We start from the raw sequence: 20,840 nt of genomic DNA, 5'->3' as shown, positions 1-20,840 counted from the left end.
AAATTGCCACACAAAGAACCAAAATTAAATGATTTTCGAAAATTCAAAGCTCTATTTTCCATGAAACAAAAATTAAAATTAAATCGTGGAAGGAGAAATTTAAACTTTCCTTCATTTCCAGAACCTCCAGTGGATTTTTGAACTCTCCAGATTTGGGAAAATTGACATAAAAAGGCCATAAATGAGATATGAAGTACTTGTCAGATCAAATTTTAGGGGCTAAATTTTTTATTTCGCATGATTTTTCAAAAAAATCAAAATCCTATTTTTCATAAAGAAAAAATTTGATCAAGTTGAACGTAGAAAGCTAAAATTTGACCCTCTTTTTTAAGCCTCCTGAAACGATTGATGATGGTCTCAACTTTCAAGTTACCTATTATGAAAGCCTTCGGTGAACTTTTGAATTTCTCTGGATTTAAGAAAATCTACATGAAAAAATCAGAAATGAGATTCAGTACACACAATGGATTAATTTGCAAAACAAAAATATGCCACAAGTCAAATTTCAGGTACTAAATTTCAAATTTTTTGATTTTTGGCAAATTTTTTGAATTTTTTGGTTTTCAAAAAAAGTCAACATAAATCATGATAGAAATGAATTTTGAAAATTTTTGCCAAAATCGATCAAAAAGCATCAAAAATACAATGAACTCGAGTTCATAGGATCTGAATTTCATCTCAGCTCTTTCTGAGGCAATTTTTTTCAAAACTGGAAGACCCAAAAATCCACTGGAGGCTTCAGCACGGCTTCAAAACGTCACCAAATCCATTCAGGCGGTCGAAATTCGAAAATTAGGTGTAAACCAAATTTCAGCTCTTCACTCACCTGAATTTGACCAACTTTTTATTTTCTTCATAAATACCCAAGAGCTTTTAATATTTCAAAAATTGACCAAAAATCAAAAATGAAATGAAATTCATCACTGAAAATTTATCTTAATGGAGTATTTTTGAACATTTTTCAATTTTCCTTTGTGCAATCCAAAAATTTTTCTGACTGTTGGGATAGGCCCCTCCCCATTTGTTTTTTCAGAATACCCATTTCTTATCATAAAAGAGTAATTCACCACCATAAAAATCCATTTTGAGGGAGAACGAAGGGTCCTAAACAAAAAATGAAGAGAGACGCAATGACACAGACTGAAATTCCTCACCAGTTGAGCCAATTTATTCTTTTCTAGGAGACTTCGTTATTGAGATATTTTGAGCAAGAAAGCTCAACTTCATCAAGCCATTCAAATTCTGACCAAGGGGCCTCTCTAATACAATCACTAGACCCCCCCCCCCACAAACAGTCTGCACCTGCGATCGGGTAAAATACGAGTAATTCAAGGAAGCTAATTAACGATCTACGATCTAACCTATAAAATACACGCGGATAACAAGTAGTCGAGTACATTATTTTATTTATACTCGTCTATTCTCGATATGATATCTATGTATAGACATTTCAGCTACCACTATACTATCCTCTATACAGAACACTGTATTTCAAAAAAAAAAAAAAAATACCCATTACCTACACAATATTCGTTCCTTTATAACTTAATCGATCCATAGGGGGTATAGATTAAAATCCGTGACGCTTCCCCTAAGTCTCCTTTGTGCCACCCAAGCAGATATATATTTTTCATTTTAAAATCATTTTTTATTAATCGTATTGTATATACACATAGATTCTAGGATATAAGTATAGTATGTACCTCTCTCTGTATACTACCTATATACTTGATATTGCGATACCATAAATGCTCCATCTAATGAAATTTTCTGCTTAGTTACAGATTTATGGCCACTGGCTGGAAAACCTTGCCCGATGGACTTGGTTTACTGTCTAAATGGAGGTTCTTGCACGTTTTACGAAACAATAGGAGAATTTACTTGTCAGTAAGTATGATTTTTTTGTGATTAAAACACATCCGAGGGGCACAAGATGGCAATCCACACACCACTCTACACACCAGGCGTGTATTAAAAATACACGAAAATAGCTAGACAATCCTCCCCTCGCACCTCTTTAACACTTCGCTGTGGGTGTCCATCATATGTAGAGACTAGAGAGGAAAGAAAAAAACAGATTGGGAAACATTGTCTAAACTAGTTTTAGCCGAATGAATTAACCGCGCGGCAAATGCATAAAATACCGTTTTTATTGACATTCATTGATGCCGTGTCGTTAAACCGCGTTCTATATCTACACATAGATTATTATACTCACTATATAACGCGACACCGCGACAGTTATCATTAAACAATCAATTATTAATGGAAATCGTTTAAAAATCTGTTTCTCTATTTTGAAATTGAAAATTCGATCAACTTGATCAATTTTTATTGGCTTATTTTAACAGTCTATAAATTCATTGAGGTTTTTTTTCTTTCTTTCATTTCTTTCTTATTCTCTTTTTTTTTTTTTTTTGTTTTTGTCGCTTTTATAATAAATTAATCAATCAAAACGTTTATAGACTTTTTATGTTTTTCAACAACTAGAACCATTTATGTTACACGATTACGAGATGACGATTAACTCTCTCTCGACAGAGTGAGAGAGCGAAAGAGAGACAGTGTCGTCTGAAATATTCTACGAGAGGATGTCGAAAAATTTCGAGGGCATAATAACCCATACCAACGAGTACGTCTATGGATTTATCTTGATAGATACGAGTAATATAGCCTGGCATATGACGATAAGAATGATTGCGACCCCCCCCCACGCTACGTTGATCCTCTGGGATAACTTTTTCTCATAGGGGACATCCTAAGGAACATTTTTAAAGCAACCTTGCTAAAAAAAGAATTGTCCTTACTAACAAAATGGCGCCCATTTTGATTGACAGGTCAGCCAAAATCGCAAATTTTGCGTTCCAAAATGGACCCTCACAAAATTTTTTAAAACGGACAAAGCTACATCGAAAGAGCCGGAAAATTTATCACTAGTCAAAATTTCAAGAGCTAAAGTGATTTTTTCGATTTTTGGAGAATTTTTGAAAATCAAACTTAGGCCAAAAATGAGAGAAAAAATCAAAATTTTACCAAATTGACCTAGAAAGCTGAAATTTGGCATGTACCCTATTTTCGACCCACCAAATCGATTGGAAACTGTTTCAAACCGTTTTGAGCAGTTCTGGAGCCTCCAGCAGATTTTTGAAACTTGAAATTCCTAAAAAAATGTCATCAATTTGTATTTGGAAAGCCGAAATTCATTCTGCAAACTACATAATTTCAATATGCTACAAAATCGATTTCAGGTGAATTTCAAGTCACTTTGGAGCCTCCAGTGATTTTCTGAAAATTGCTGGAGCCTTCAGCAGATTTTCAATGCTCGAAATTTCCTTAAAATTTTACCAAACAGAATTGGAAAACCGAAATTTTTGCTCCACTCAAACTTCAACACGCTATTAAGCCGACTACTGGTGGTTTTTAAGTCTTTTTGGAATCTCCAGTGGCTTCTCGGAAACTTCAGTTTTTTAAAAAATACCACAAAATCTGTCCAAATTAACTTTAGCGGGAATCTCCAGTGGCTTCTTGGAAACTTCAGTTTTTTAAAAAATACCACAAAATCTGTCCAAATTAACTTTAGCAGGTACTATGCTGAGTGAATTTGAGTTTTCCAGCTCCATTTGATGAGATTTTACGGAAATTTCAAGTTTTAAAAATCTACTGGAGACTCCAGTAATTTCTAAAAATTCACTGGAAGCTTCAAAATAACTTGAAATCCTCTTGCAATCGACTTCATGGCGTATTGAAATTAGTTTTCAGAATGAATTTTTACGTTCCAACTGCATTTATTGAAATTTCAATAATCTGCTGGAGGCTCCAAGAATTTTCAAAAGTCGCTGGAAGCTTCAAAATGACTTGAACCTACCAGTAGTCGATTTTATTCAGATTTTCAACTCTGGTAAAATTTTATAGAAATTTCGAGTAATGAAAATCTACCGAATGCTTCAGTAATTTTCAAAAATTTCTGGAGGCTCCAAAACGAATTGAAATCTACCCGAAATCTACTTCATAGCGTATTGAGATTAGTTTGAAAAATGAATTTCGGCTTTCCAACTGCATTTTGATGAAATTTCGTGAAAATTTCAAGATTCAAAAATCTACTGGAGGCTCCAAGAATTTTCAAAAGTCGCTGGAGGCTCCACATGTCAACAATGACTTAAGACCACAAGCAGTCGACTTAGTTCAGATTTCCAACACTGTTTGGTGAAATTCAGTGGAAATTTCAAGTTTCAAAATTCTGCTGGAGGCTCCAGTAATTTCTAAAAAATTGCTGGAAGCTCGAAAACAACTTGAAATCCACATGCAGTCGACTTCAAGGCGTATTGAAATTAGTTTTCAGAATGAATTTCGGCTTTCCAACTACATTTTGATGAAATATTTCATGTTTCAAAAATCTGCTGGAGGCTTCACGAATTTTCAAAGGTCGCTGGAGGCTCTAAAATGACTTGAAACCACCAGCATCAGCAGTCGATTTAGTCCAGATTTCCAACTCCGTTTGGTAAAATTCTGTGGAAATTTCAAGTTTAAAAAATCTGCTGGAGACTCCAGTAACTTTTAAAAGTCACTGGAGGCTCCAAAATGACTTAAAACTACCAGCAGTCGACTTATTTCAGATTTCCAACACGGTTTGGTGAAATTCTGTGAAAATTTCAAGTTTTAAAAATCTGCTGGAGGCTCCAGTAATTTCTAAAAAGTTGCTGGAAGCTCCAAAACAACTTGAAATTCACCTGCAGTCGACTTCATGGAGTATTGAAATTGGCTTGCAGAATGAAGTTTTCCAACCACATTTGATAAAATATTTCAAGTTTCAAAAGTCTGCTGGAGGCTCCACGAATTTTCAAAAGTTGCTGGAGGCTCCAAAATGACTTAAAACCACCAGTAGTCGACTTGGTTTAGATTTCCAACTCTGTTTAGTAAAATTTTATGGGAATTTCAAGCATTGAAAATCTGCTAAAAGGCTTCAGTAATTTTCAAAAAGTCGCTGGAGGCTCCAGAACGACTTGAAACCCACCTGCAATCGACTTTGTCGCGTATTGAATTTGTTTTTCAGAATTAATTTCGGTTTTCCACTGCATTTTATGAAATTTTCTGGGAATTTCAAGTTTCAAAAACCTGCTGGAGGCTCCATGAATTTTCAAAAGTCGCTGGAGGCTCCAAAATGACTCAAAACTACTAGCAGTTGACTTAGTTCAGATTTACAACCTTTTTTAGTCAGATTCTGTGGAAATTTCAAGTTTTAAAAATCTACTGGAGGCTCCAGAACTGCTCAAAACGGTTTGAAACATTTTCCAATCGATTTGGCAGGTTGAAAGTAGGATATATGCCAAATTTCAGCTTTCTAAGTCAATTTGGTAAAATTTTGATTTTTTCCCTCATTTTTTGCCAAAGTTTGATTTTCAAAAATTCTTTAAAAATCGAAAAAAATGCACTTTAGCACTTGAAATTTTGACTGGTGTTAAATTTTTGCCTCCTCTTTTGATCTAAGTACTTAACTCGTAGCACTGGAGCACAAAATCTGCAATTTCGACTGACCTGTCAATTATAATGGCTGCCATTTTGTTAATAAAGCCAACTTTTTTTTTGGCAAGGTTGCTTTAAAATGTTCCTTAGGATGTCCTCTTTAAGATATAGAAGTACTCCCAGAGGATCGGGAGGAGGGGTGCAATTATTCCTATTGTCATATTGCCGGACTAATACGATATATTATTACTTTTAAAGACCATCTTATCATCACTCGCGAAATGACCTACTCAATTATCTACATTGTCTGATTCCTAAAAATTGGCCCTCAGCAACACAAATAGGTAATTGACACCTTCTACCAGTAGTACGTGTTGAAAATTAGTGAAAGAACAGTTTAGTTTATCGAGAAATACATCAATTATTTAATTAGACAATCTACGAATGTATTTTATAAAATCTACCGAATGGCGGCCATGCGAGTAATTAACGATATTAATTATAACGTAAATAACCGACTCCTTATACTTCTTATATATTTTTCATCTTAATTAGCAAACCAAAATGGCTTTATGATGGGAAAAAAATTGTAATTTCTGGTTTTATTTGGATTTTGTCAGAAATAATTATTTTCTAGTCACATGGACCGTAAGGCGTAAGCCGGAACTAATACTCGTTCAACATGCGAAAATTTCACATCTTTCGAGCCTCAGAGATGCGATACCGCTATCTCGACGTTGTGTTACAAAACTCGGATACGATTTGATTGAAAGCAGAACTTTGTTACATTACGATAGAAAGGGGCTATTTTGCACATTTTACACCTATTGAATAAAATTTTAATTTAAAAAAATATTTATGAAAATTTATATATTAGATTAAGTAATTTAAAAAAAAAATAAAAATAAAAAAAATACAAGATTGTATGCAATCTTAAATAATTTTGGGGCATATGAGTTCTCCTTAAATGGGTCTCAATGAAGATGAAATTATTTTTCGGGCACGAATTTCCAAGTTTAAAAATCAAAAAATTTATTTATCAAGCAGTCCGGTCGGACTGCCCCGCCAAGCAAGAAAAAAAAACGAACACAAAAAAAAACCAAAAACGATAATACCAAACGCGATGACAGTCCGGCCACTTATCAAGCAGTCCGGTCGGACTGCCCCGCCAAGCAAGAAAAAAAAACGAACACAAAAAAAAACCAAAAACGATAATACCAAACGCGATGACAGTCCGGCCACTTACTGCTTACATTCCCTGAACAACTAAGCGTATTTTCGATGATGAATTTCTCGCGAATAAAAAAACGCACGAATCTGATTTTTTGATATGTTGTTGACATCAACGAGAGCTTTAATTTGGTATACTTACAAACTTTCTACGGTAAAAAATGATGTAGATTGAAATACCCAAAGTTAGCATTTTGGGGTAATTTTTGAAATCACTAATCTTCGTGTCAAGAGAAAACTACTGAACCAATTCAAGTCAAATTTCGTACACTGGTGTAAATTAATGAGTTATTTCTAGATACAACGTCAGTTTTGAAAAAAAATTATTTTTGACCCCCTTTTTCTTAATTTTAGAATTTCTTTCCCCCCTAAAACACCCCCAAAATGAAAATTTTTCGCGGTACCGTAGAAAAGGGTCATCTACATTATATTCGCCATCACTGTGCAAAATTTCAAGCAAATCGGTTCATTTGGAAAGGCTGTAGCCTTGTCAACGGAAATTTAAGCATGAAATTTCGTGATGACTATTTCCATTTTTCATTCTAAACCACGCAAAAAATAAAAATTGTTTGCTGTACCATAAAAAAGGGTCATCTACATCATATTCACTATCAATGTGCAAAATCTCAAGCAAATCGGTTCATTAAGAGAGGCTGTAGCCTTGTCAACGGAAATTTCAGCATGAAAATTCATGAAAATTTCTGTTGACAAGGCTACAGCTCCTCCAATTGAACCGATTTGCTTGAAATTTTGCACAGTAGTATTAAATATGATGCAGATGACCCTTTTTTATGGTACAGCAAACAATTTTTATTTTTAGGGTGATTGAGAGTGAAAAATGAAAATATTCATGAAATTTGATGCTTAAATTTCCGTTGACAAGGCTACAGCTTCTCCAAATGAACCGATTTGCTGGAAATTTTGCAAAATGATACCGAATATAATGTAGATGACCCTTTTCTACGGTAAAACGAGAAATTTTCAATTTTGGGGGGTTTTATGGGGGAAAGCAATTTTAAAATTGTGAAAAAGGGAGTCAAAAATGATTTTTTTAAATAACCAACGTTATATTTTGAAATAATACCCTAATTTAAATCAATGTACGAAATTTGACTCATATCGGTTCGGTAGTGTTCTTCTAGTGAGAAACTTTGTGATTTAATTAACAAAATATTCTAAAATTCTTGGAGTGTACCCGAATTCCCATTAATAATTTATGATAATGTACATTATTTAAAAAAAATAATTTATGATAATGTACATTATTAAAAAAAAAAAAAAGTCGTGATATCAATCGAAAATACTTTTAAAAAGCAAAAATTCCGCCAACCAAAAAAAAAAAACTTACAAAAAAACAAAAAGAATTGTCAACAAAAATCTGATATTCTAAACTTCTTGGAGTACAATTTACAATATGTACACATTAAAAAAAAAAAAAAGTCGTGATATCCATCAAAAATACTTTTAAAAAGCAAAATTACCGCCAACCAAAAAAAAAAAAAAAAAAAAAACTTGCAAAAGGAATTGTCAACAAAAATCTGTTCATTAAGTAACTTTAATGAAAAAATTCATGATATCAAAACATCGCCAAGCAATTTTCATTCAGCAGTTGTGATCAGGAATTGATATGGAATTTCAAATTAATTTGGTACTTACTGAAATAAAATATCCATAAGTTTGAGAACTGAATTGAAAAACCGGGCCAAGCGCCGGCGGAATTTATCGGTCCGGTTTTTCAATTCAGTTCTCAAACTTATGGATATTTTATTTCAGTAAGTACCAAATTAATTTGAAATTCCATATCAATTCCTGATCACAACTGCTGAATGAAAATTGCTTGGCGATGTTTTGATATCATGAATTTTTTCATTAAAGTTACTTAATGAACAGATTTTTGTTGACAATTCCTTTTGCAAGTTTTTTTTTTTTTTTTTTTTTTGGTTGGCGGTAATTTTGCTTTTTAAAAGTATTTTTGATGGATATCACGACTTTTTTTTTTTTTTAATGTGTACATATTGTAAATTGTACTCCAAGAAGTTTAGAATATCAGATTTTTGTTGACAATTCTTTTTGTTTTTTTGTAAGTTTTTTTTTTTGGTTGGCGGAATTTTTGCTTTTTAAAAGTATTTTCGATTGATTTTAAATTCTGCGAACAGATTCGCTGTCAGTTTAGCCAATTTCGAAAAATGACCACTAAAATTGGCAATTTTGCTACAGTTCACCCTCAACCTCCCTTCTGACTTAATTTCTTCTACGAGTTGTGTAAAATGAATAGACCACAATAATAAAAATATCAAGTATCGATCTCAAGCCACCAATAATCTGACCAAATCTCCAATTCACGTCTCGTCTAATACTTCTGTCCTTATATCTATAAAATTATGCAATACCTCGTACTTTAATTTAACAACCCATTAAACCTAAATTTAAACGAATTTTTCCAGATGCGCAGACGGATTCAACGGTGCAAGATGCGAAAGTAAAGACGTAATAAATTCTAACAGTACGTACCAAGCAATTAATTGTTTCGATGGCGTAACGCCCTCATATCCTTGTGTCACCGTACATAAACCATTAGATTAATTATAAAATTGTACCGATACACCTTCCCTTAATTTTGTTCTAAAACAAATTTTTTTTTTTACTTTTTATAAAAAATGTACGTTATAAACTAGTCATTTTTTTTGTATTTATTTGTAAAGAAAAAGAAAAGAAAAAAACGTGTTAAATTTTTTGTTTTTCAAACGAGCTCTCAGTTCGCGAGTCTTACGTTTTACATACGTAATTTTAGTCAAAATTTAGTCGAGGAAAAAAAAAACCGAACGAAAATATATAAATCTCGATAATTGAGAACTCGTTAGATACTTATCGTGTTTTTTGGAAGACCCATTTTTTATTCGGCGCAAACTTTCACTATCAAATGTACTCTTTTTTATAGCCTAAAAAATATTTTATTTCGATCGGTGGCACTGGTTGTATTGTGTACGATGATTACTCGTATATTTTTCTCTATTCTCAAAAATTAGACATTTTTACGACATTTTGCTTCGAAAAAAAAAACAAGAATATTCTTATTTTATTTCATCATCCAAGGACTTTCGATTCAAGTTTTCTTTACCATTGCAAAGCTTTTAAAAGAGTATTTTTGATGCTGCGCAGACCAAAAAAAAAAAAAAAGGAAAAAAATCATTCGATGTTTCGGAATTATTTAGTATTGTAAGCCATTTATAGAAGTAATACCCATAAAAGCAGGAAAGATCCACTTTTGAAGGACGTTTTACGTGTATCGGTATAAGTAAAAAAAAATCAAAGCAAACTTTTTCACAGCTTAAAATTTTTTTATCCAAGTGTATCTCGTCAGTGGTAAATTTGACCTTGACCAAAACACAATAAAAGCTGGGTATAGGCATTTTCATTTCAACATGAAAAATTTTCATTTCAAAATTATACATTTTTAACGAGTTTATTTTTTTTTTACGTAACTTTTTTTTTATTTATTTACTATTTAGCTTCGTAATGTTTGAATTTCCGTTTTTTTTCGACTATTGCTATTTTTCCGCTCGTTATAACTTTTGTTGGTTTTTTTTTCGCTTTACCCATTACCTTCGCTTGCTGTTTATTCAAGGTGGATTTTATTTCCTGCTTTGTAATTTTATCATCTTGCAACAATGTTTCAAACTAAACAAATTCAGTGGTCTTATCTCAGCCAATTGCTCCGTCGTGTGTGGAGAAATTTTTACGACCCGAAGTATACTCGATAATCGATATAAAATTGAACTAAATTGGTCGTTATATCGTCCAGTCGATGAGGTTTTTATTAGGTAATTTTTTTCTTCGTATGTTTGGCTATATTTTGGGCGTACACGGAACTCGATATCCAAAGGCAAATTCGAACCTAGAAACATATTAAAAACAGCATCTGAATTTATCCAACTATAACTATAGCAGACACAGACATCAAAAGATACACGTTTGACGAACCATCCAACCATTCTAAACGATCGAACAATAAAAGAAGCAAAATCAACCTTTTCAACGACGAGACCCGTGCCCAGTATGACCTTATAGAGGTTGCCTCTATTGTCACAAAGTATTCAAACAAATTAAGATATTACTTTCTGTAACAAATGTGAAATTAGCGTGAGTTGTCCTCGTTCGAGGAAACATTGTGGTCAAATTCGATTACCAACAATAGAAGAGTCTAAAGATCCGATAAACATGTCGCTGTCACGAAATGTAAATGTTTATAGGAAAGGGGCGGCGCAGTCATGCTGAAATCTTACTATAATGGTATTTTTTCTCTCGCTCTTCTTCTTTTTGCTGTGTACGTTGCTTCTATAGGTATGCACAATGGTTGCGTCATTTTTGCCGAAAATCGTGGTTTAATTTCTACTATAATCAAATGTCATCCTGGTGCTGTGGGCGTCCGATGATGAATTCCTGGTCTAGAAAGGATCGCCGAGGTGTATTGAATAGGGATACCTTTGGGTGGTGGGAGTCTTTTTTGCCAGGGGTTTTAAGTAAATTCAATGCATGAATGCTGGCGGTGGATATGTGAATACGAGTGATATATGTGGAGAATAATGAGGCGGAAAAAATAGGTTTTGGAAGGACAGAATACCTATAGATAGAGAAGAGTTTGGGATTAATACTGAAAGAGGGCATTAAATTCAGTTTTTGTTCGAATTTGGTGATTTAGCACGGTATTTTGATGTTGTTTCAATTACGAAAAAATTAAAAGTTTACCTTACCTAGAGACCTGTCAGGTACCCTATTTTAGACCAACGAATAAATTAGAAGCAGTTTAGAACACTATTTTGAGCAGTTCTGGAGTCTCTAGCAGATTTTTGAAAGTTGAAAATTTCCACACAATTTTTCCGAAGGACGTTTATTGGAAGCTAGAATTTAATTTATGGCCTAATTTCAATCCGAAAAATTTGGTAAATTTACTCAGAAATTTTTGAAAACTTAAAAAAATCGTTTTTAGGTAAAAATTGAGGATTTTTTCGTACGAAAAACTTACAAAAAAAAGATGAACAAAAAAGTAGTGCAATCGATTAAAAATTATTGAAATTTGTAAAAAAATGACAAAATTTTAGGTACTTTAGTCAAAATTCGTGAAAAATTTACTCAATCGACACAAAAATCATCAAAAACGAAGCAAAACTGCACTCAAAATTCTATTTCAAAAATCGTAGAAAATTATTGTCATTTTTAATGATTTTTTTGGGTAAATCTTTATCATTTTTGGAGTTGATTTTGCACAATTTTATAAATATTTCGAAAAAATTTTTGCAGCGTGTAAAGAATTTTCACTTTGTCTATGCAATTTTTCGCGTAAAAGGCTACTTTTTTTCAATTTTTGTGAAATTTTTCATCTTTTTACACAAATTTGATGGGATTATAATTTTTTTTTTTTTTCGTTTTCCACGAATTCTATGAGAATGTTTCTAATTTTTCCGAAAGGTTTTCTGATGATTTTGACTCAGCTATATTTTTTACTTTTTTGACTTAAAATACAGTGAAAATATTAACGGCGAACCTGAGAAAACTTGAGGTATCGTTGAGTCAACTTTTTTCAATTTTTTTCAATTACTCGAGCAATTTTATATAATTATGATTTACTTGCTCTTTTTTGCTCTCTTAAATTCTTGACATTTTTTGCTGAATTTTCTAGTGAATTCAAGCATTAGAACCATCTCGACCAATTTTTCACCTTAATCGTACAATCAGAAGGAAATTGAGAGAGAGGGGAGGGGGGTTTCCTAAAAAATGGGACTTTTACATTTTTACAGATGTAAAATGAATTAAAATCGGATACAGCTTCGAGAGAGCTGCCAATCGACTCACCACCCCTTCCCCAAAGTCAAATTTGAGTTGTGAAATTCATTTAATTTGATGTGAAAAAAGTAATAAAAATACAAAATTTATTCTAAATTGAAAAAAATTTGAGCTCAATTGTCTATCAAAGTAGATAACAAGCAATAGCAGGACAAAATCAGAAACAACACTTTCAAGAAGGAATTTTTCAAATGTTTCAATTTTCATTTGCGGAGGGGAGAGTATTAAATTAAACTTGGCACAAGACAAAATTTTTGTTTTTCAAAAAAAAAAAATTAGGAAAAATGCAAAAAAATTCAAAATTAAAAAAAAAGAGAATAAACAGAAAACTTTAAAATTAAATAAATTAAATTGAAATAAAAATGAAAAAAAACGCCCAAAATTTTGGCAAAAAAATCTGGATTTTTGGTACTTAGTCAATTTTTTTTGAATACAGTCTATAGTTCAATGTGAAAAAAAGAAACGAAGGAAGGGAGAAGGGGGGAGTCAAAATTTATTCAAGGTCAAAATATTTCATTTTCAAAAAAAAACACAAAAAACGAGATAAAATTCGAAAATACAAAAAAAAAGAAGAGAATAAATGCACAAAACTAGATTTTTTTGCAATGTTGTCAAAAATGATTGAAAAAAAGATTAGAACAAAAGCGTGAGTTTAAGGTTCTCTAAAGTTGCATAAAAATACCGAGACTCCCCCTCCTTATCCTACCTGTCCCCCCCCCCTGAGCAAAAATTTTTTCAATGGATTTGCTTCTAATAGAAAGTTGTATTCAATTTTGAGTTGAGGCGACTTCTCCCCCTCTGCTTCATTTGACACCTTGACAGTTTCTATACAACCAAAGTTGACGTTTTTTTGATGGGGAGGGGGATTCATGTACGGAGGGGCACAATATAAGATTAAACTCAACACAAGACAAATTTTTCTATTTCTCAAAAAAAAAAAAAAAAAAAAAAAAAAAAAACTAGAAAAATGCAGAAAAATCAAAACTTTAAAGAAAAGAAATAAATAGAAAATTTTAAAATTAAATTGAAAAAAAAATTAGGAAAATAGCCAAAATTTCGGCAGTAATTTTTTTTAAATACATATTTCGATGTAAACGAAGAAACAAAGGAAGGGGATGGGAGGGGGTCAAAATTTATTCAAGGTCAAAATATTTATTTTCTAAAAAAACCACAAAAAACGAAATAAAATTCAAAAATATGAAAAAAAAGAAAATAAATGAAAAATTTTAAAATTATTGATTTTTAAAAAACTACACAAAACTAGATTTTTTTGTAATTTCGGCAAAAATACCTTTTTTGACAATTGAAAAAAAAATTAGAACAAAAGCTGGAGTTTTAAGTAAATAAGTACTCTGAAGTTGGGAAAAAAAAGAAAGTTGTATAAAACCATCAAGACTCCCCTTCCTCAATCTCCCTCCTCTCCCCTCCCCTCCCTGAACAGAAAATTCTTTTCAATCCATTTTCTTCTAATAGAAAGTCCAATTTAATTCGGAGTTTATTTTAAAAAAAACAGGTGACTTTCCCCCCTCTGCTTTATCTGGATATTCTAACGGTTTTTAAATAACCAAATTTGACGTTATTTTTTGGGGGGAGGGGGGAAACGCCAACTTGGGCATTACTTGGTATTTTCATAAAAAAAAAAAAAAACTAAAATACAACAATTTTCTGAAACAAAAATTTGATTTTTGTATCTTTCTAGTGATAGAAAAACCCAAGGTCAATTAAAATTCTGAAACAGGAAAAGATTAAGAGAGCAGAACCAAAAATATTTAGATGATATAGTTTTTAAAAAATACTCAAGTATCGAAGAAAGGCACAAGACAAGATTTCAAAATAAAATAACTGTTCCTTGAAGTAACCAAATTAAAAGGGGAGAGAGAAAAATGAAGCAGAAAGGAAAATATTTTATGAAACATTTTTCAATAAAATATTCAACATTGAAGATTTTTTCCCATCAAATTTTTAGACAAAAATAGCGTCTAATCAACTCAATTTATTGAGAAAAAAAAAACTCATTTTCACTCAAAAATCCATTCTTAGGTTCCATCTTCTCTAATAATAAAAAAATACCTATTGCATTTATCAAAATAAACTATTTACCTATTCCAAATAACGAACACCCCCAACAAAATAAATTAAAAAAATAAATAAATAAAACTAAAATTTTGAAAAAATATTTTTTCACCCTCCACCTCTTATTATTTGAAAAATTCATTCTTTTTTTGGTTCGTCTGGCGTGAGCTCTGCAAAAAAATGAGAAATTTTGGTTTTTTAAAAAAAATTTAAAAAGGTTGAGATAAGCACTGAGGCTCTAAACCAATTTTATTTTATTTTTCCTACTCGGATGGGGTATATTATAACTTGATCTAGTCAACTTACGAGTGGCTTATGCGGTAATGCATCCTAGAGTAAATTCTTTTAATTTAAACTAGGAAACGAAAAATTCCACTATGTATATAAATTAACATTCGCAATGCGTTGCTTCGTTGAGCCCTCGTAAATTTAATTTTTTTTTTATCCAATTCGAATAAAAAATATACGTAAAAATGCTTCGGACATTTAAAAAAAAATGAACTTCAACGTTACTCGATTTTTTCATCAAAATAAACACGATGTGTAATTGTAATTTATAAGCTTGTACATAAATGTCTCTGTATATACCTTATAACATGTTGTTTACAAAAAAAAAGAAAAGAAATTGAAAAAAAAATACAATAAAAAATTCTATATTGAAATTTTGTGTTTGTGTAATAGCCTAGATGTTTTGAAATGACTCAAATATGAGGCGAATTGTGATAGACAAAATTCGAACCAGATTATAGATTTAGATAGGTACCTTACCTAGTCGTCTTGAAAGTTGAAAATAAAGAATTGGCGAGGGAGGTTTTTGGGTATTATTGACACAAAACCGGTAAGAATTCTTTTAGAAGCGATAATAATACACACGCATACACGCACACGCTGATCGTGTTAATATATATTACTCATTTTCAATAGGCTACCAAGAGTCTTTGTTATACAAGTAAACCTTTCCCACGATTTTATGGTCTTTTAACGGTCCTTTAATTTGTTCGTATTTGTCAACGCTCGCCTTATTTATTACCCGGTTGTAATTTCAACTAACGCATTTTTCTGATATATCTGTGATTTATTCAATAGGATTAGCCTGTGTCCAAAATACTTTAGGTTTGTCATGTCGGTCGCCGGTAACACGATTAATCGGCTCGTTTGACGAATATTTCCCCTGCCTGCTGTTGTTGTTGTGGTGATATTTTGGGCATTAACTTTTTTTTCGCTCCTGTATTCTATTTTTTTTTTTTCATTTGTATTATCTATTTATCTATTCGAAACAATAAACAAAATAAAAGGCCAAGGTACGGGTAGGTATACTAAATACCTACAAAGGTTCGTATATTACCTGATCATTGATCTAGTTTGATTTTTTTCGACGTATTTAACACGCATGTGCTTCTCTGTGTGTAGTGTGCTTTTTCAATTAACAACATGTAATTTTTTGGTCGATTGCTTCGATTGTGATGTTTTTGTCAAGGTCAAACAGCCTCATCTCGAAGTCCGCTACCTTGAAACAAAAAAAATAAATAAAAATTACAAATTCTTCATTCGGAGAAATTTTTCTCTAATTTACAGATGTAACCATTGATACGTTAAAAAAAACACCTCGATTTCATCAAATACCATATAAAAAACCTTCGATTTAAAATACAATGTAAGTATATATTGGATGAAGCAAATTTTTAAACGTATTCCCCCTCTTTCCCTTGCTCTTAGTTTGATATTTAATTGGCTTATGCGCGGAAATTGTTCGAAAAATTTCATGCTGGTGGATAGAATTTGAGATCTTTTTTTACCTGTCCCAAGTGCCCAAAGTGAATCGTGGCTGTTTGTGACCATTTTTGATTTTTTTTGTGTACCTAGATAATTTGAAATTGATTGTGAAAAACTAAATGTATTTGGATGCATGTCAAAAAATGTGTTGCTTTTTCGTAGACTTTCATTTCAAAAATTTTTGTTTGAATCATTCACCTTTTTTTTCAGAATGTTTGAGCTGCATAGTTGAGATTTTTCAATTTCTAATTTTTTTCCAACACGATTGTTTAATCAAAGCTGTAATTTTTTGACTTTTGAATGAAATAACGACCTTTTTTGGTCAAATTGATAGGTATCTATTTTTGTGCTTTTGAAATTTCAAATATAATCTATCAAATCTTTAATGCTTTGGTGAACAGCTCGATTAAACGTAGAAGAAACGTGAAAATTCTTTTGAAATGAAGGAAATTCTGCCATAATTGTTGGAAAATTCAGTTACAATGCTGTCAAGATTGCATGGAAATCAACATGAAGCATGCAAATTGACTTGAAATTGGATCTAAATAAATATTGGTAATAAAAATTGAGGACTTTTATGTCAAAACAGTCATTTTTTAGCTTGAATGTTCATCTTCTGCCGAAATTAGTACCATTTTCTAGCCAAAATGTTTCATCTTTTGTCGAAATTGTCATTTTTATGCATTTCCATCTTCTGAAAAAATGTTCATTTTTTATTTTTCAGTTCAAATGTTTTACTTTCTGTCTAAATTGTCCTTTTATGCTGAAATGATTTCTTGGAATATAAAAAATGCTTTAAAAATTCAACAATCGAATTTTTATACGATTTTCTTTTCAATTCAAAATGCTTGAATACCACTTCTTGAAGTTTAAATGAAAATAAATGAAAATTTTTTCATTTTTTTTACCAGAAAGAATTTTTGAATGATATTGAATTGCTAAAAGTTTTGTAAAGCGAGGCTATTTTCTGAAAAAAAAATGATATGAAAAAATTGAGTATTTATTTTTGTGAAAAAATTTATATTTTGAGAAATTCAATTTTTGAAAAAACAAATCAATGTCTTCATAACTTTTCTAAATTAATGTAGTGACTTTTATAACCATCTGTGATCACTTTTTTTGCAGTTTTTTTGGTGAAAAAAAGTCATGTTTGAGTTCATAATTAATTGAAAGTTGATTTTCAGAAAAATAAAAAAAATAAAAAAAATGTTTTAGCAAATTTAAAATGTCACTTGTCGCTTCTGACTTTTGAATAAAAAGTGCATGACTTTTTTTTCGGATTTTTGACCTAAAATATTCCCTGCATAAATTTGAATCCCCAACACTGCTTTAAAAGTACCTTAATTCTAAGAGAAAATTTTATTTTTTTAATTGAAAGATTTCGGTTTTTTATGACTTTTTATTTAAAAATGTGACTTCTTGACCTTTCAATAAAAATGCATGACTTCCCCCCCCCACACAATTTTTCTAATCAACAATATTCCCTACATGATTTGGAATGACAAAAAATTTTCAAAATCAAGTTTACTCATTACGAAGTTTTTTTTTCAAAAGAATGTTTTAATGACATTTCGTTTTTAAAATTTTATTTATTTTTTGCCAAAAAGATTTTTTGAATGATTTTAAATTCAAATACTTAAATCAAAATAAAGCATCTTGTAAAAAAGTAAAAAAAGAAAACTCTAAATGAGTGAATTTTTCGATTGAAATTGAATTTTTTAAAAAAAGTAATCAAATACTTTTCTGCAGTTTTTTGGTGAAAAAATTTCAGCAAAACGTAGTGATTTTGGCAAAAAAAAAATAATTTTTGGGCTTTTTTATTTGAAATTTATTACATCAACTTTTTAATAAAAAAAGACTTTTGATCAAGATCTTTTTGTATTTTTTTTGCTTTTTCTTTTGTAAATTCTCAATCATTTTTGGTTACCTACTTTCTCAAAAAAGTAATGATATTTTTTACAGTTTTCTGGCGTTTTTATAATTTAAAAAAAAAACAATGAAATTTTTCACAATTTCCACGTCAAAAATGATCATCTTTCACAAGTAAAACTTCTTACTTATCTAAAGAATGTTAAAAAAAAATACCATTTTTTTTTAAAATCACGATTTTCAACTTTTGAATGAAAAATGACTTAGGAATGATTTTTTGGCGAAAATTCCGTAAGTTAATTGAATTCTCCATAGAATTTTGAATTCGAAAAATAGGTACAATTTTGACTCACTTGAGTTGAGTATGAAATGTTCTTCAATTTTTGAAAAAAAAATGACGGAGAATTAAGGTCATAATAGCACTTTCTTTAAATTTAAAAAACCAATTGGATGACTTCAGGAATGAATATTTTTTGTGGATGTTTTTCGATTAGAAACAGTAACTTTTAATCCAAAGTGAGAAATTTTTCAAATGAGTTTAATGCAACATTTCATTTTTAAATCAATATTTTTTTTTTATTTAGCTTCATCCGGGTTAAAAATCACAAATGAATAATTTATAATAAAAATCTCAAACATTTTAGATTTCTTAAATAAAATAGAAAAATATCCAAAAAAATTAGTCAAAATTCGTAATTTCAAACATTCTAACTGCTTTAAACTTTAAAGCCATCGAAAAAAAATGCAATCCAAGCCTCGAAATGCTTTTCTGATCTAATCTGCATGCATATAAACTAGTTGTGATAACCAATTACCTGCTAATATCTTCTGTATTGTGACTAACACCAAAATCCTCGCCATTTGTTCATCAGCAAAAATAACACATGTTCAAAAAAAAGGTCTGCAATAGACAACCTGCAACACACATGCTTTAAAGAAGTTGCCTATACTCAGCGCATATTTAATACATTACCAAACAAAAAAATACCTAAACTAGGTTCAAAAGCTGACGGGAACTTGTAGTTGTATTTTGTAAACCAGTATAAAATAGTCTGCCATTAAAATAAAAAAAGCTTTCGCAATTTTACTTTTAACGAGCGTCATATTCTCTCCTGTTGGTCCCAAAACAATACAACCAGTGCTACTATGTACATAGTACTTATCTTAAAGACATCTAAAATTTACAATTACATAGAATTTTTTTCTGAAACTTGGCCATTTCTTTTCAGACCTAGAATTACTAATAATTTACGAGCATAATACATGACCAATAAAATAAATTGAGAAATCCAAAGGCACTCCATGTCATCGTTAAAAGTAAATATACCGCACTATTTTTTGTTTCTTTCTGTTGCATTGCACAATGTATATATTTAAATGTTGCTTTATATGTGTAGGTGTTGAATGAAGCACGAAATGGCGTCTTGAAAAATTAAGATTACCTTGTCTTAATGACTGATTTAGTTTTAATTTTTTTTTCTTTTTTTGTTTTTTTTTCTTTTTCTCTCTCTCTTTTTCTTTCTCTCTTTTATGTTTCTCTTCGCTATATACATAGAGAATTTTAAGAATAATCTGCATTTATTGATGTATATAATGTGAAAAATTTTACTTACGACTGTTTTAATTTTTCTTCTTCTTTTTTTTTTGTAAAACAATAGCTCGATTAAATAACGATTGTATTGCTATTTAAATTTGTTACATGTTTAAATACACGTTTGACATTCCATCTGCTTTTTTTCATTATTTATTGTGGTTATTGGAGGGTATCAGGGTGGGATTCTGAGATTTGGAAATGAGTTGTAATAATTTAATTAAGTAGTTGAAATACACACTTTACTGTGAGAGAGACAAATTGCACTCACTTCACTAGTAATGAGAAGACATTTCAAACGATCCATTACTCAAGCTGAGATTTCTGGGATCTGAAACAGAGTAGTAACAATTTAATCAGATAGGTACTTATTTAGTTGAAGAAATGCACACTTTCCTAAGAAAGGCCAATGTACTCACTTTAATTGCTATGAAAAGACTATTTTAAACGATCCAATGATATTCATTCAATTTCTCCATGGAAAAATTACATTAAAAGCAGGAATTCCTTTAAAAATAAACACCATAATTATTCGTATGCAAACTTAAAAATAATACTTAAAACTATTAAAATTGGCATAGGTAATTGAAACATATTCTAGTTTATAGAAAATAAATTAATGGATTGAAACGATCCATCAAATGCTCCGTGAAAATATAAGCAAGCGTGTAAGAAATAATCGTAATTACAATATAATTAATAAAAACTATATAGAATATAACAATCCAAGAGTAAATATACAAATAGGCAACAATATACTCTTGGAAAGAGTACAGAATGGAGTCCATATCGAAATCCATTTTCAAAACACTGTACCAGCAATATAGCGACAACAGCAAGTGATGGCTTGATGAGATGTACCAGAGAAAGAAAATAAATAAGGCGAGGCTACCCAAGACAAGACAACATCACACCAAAAAAAAAGTCTTAATATGTTCTCAAGTGAAAATAAGATCTAATAATGATTCAAAATAATTCCAACTCTGGTTATTTATAAGAATTT

The 20,840-nt window shown here is 30.8% G+C and overlaps 1 protein-coding gene across 7 annotated transcripts in view; it reads left to right on the top strand.

Annotated features, from left to right (window-relative positions):
- The window catches only part of vn (vein), a 132,075-nt gene extending 112,103 nt beyond the window's left edge, over positions 1-19,972 (top strand). For 2 of the 7 annotated variants that reach the window (XM_065352210.1, XM_065352209.1), the window contains exons 4-7: positions 1,779-1,887; positions 9,135-9,193; positions 16,180-16,258; positions 19,476-19,972. In XM_065352210.1, the coding sequence (XP_065208282.1) occupies positions 1,779-1,887; positions 9,135-9,193; positions 16,180-16,250 (239 nt within the window). In that variant the 3' untranslated portion in view covers positions 16,251-16,258; positions 19,476-19,972. The remainder of the gene's footprint in view (positions 1-1,778; positions 1,888-9,134; positions 9,194-16,179; positions 16,259-19,475) is intronic. The other 5 variants (XR_010557133.1, XR_010557134.1, XM_065352211.1 and 2 more) reach the window with 5 other exon arrangements.
- Positions 19,973-20,840: the final 868 nt, after the last annotated feature.

This window comes from Planococcus citri, chromosome 2 (assembly GCF_950023065.1).
Source record: "Planococcus citri chromosome 2, ihPlaCitr1.1, whole genome shotgun sequence".
In the NCBI taxonomy this organism is placed as follows: Eukaryota; Metazoa; Arthropoda; class Insecta; order Hemiptera; family Pseudococcidae; genus Planococcus; species Planococcus citri.
Note: the sequence above shows the minus strand (reverse complement) of the source record. Positions and strands in the feature narration are given on the sequence as shown.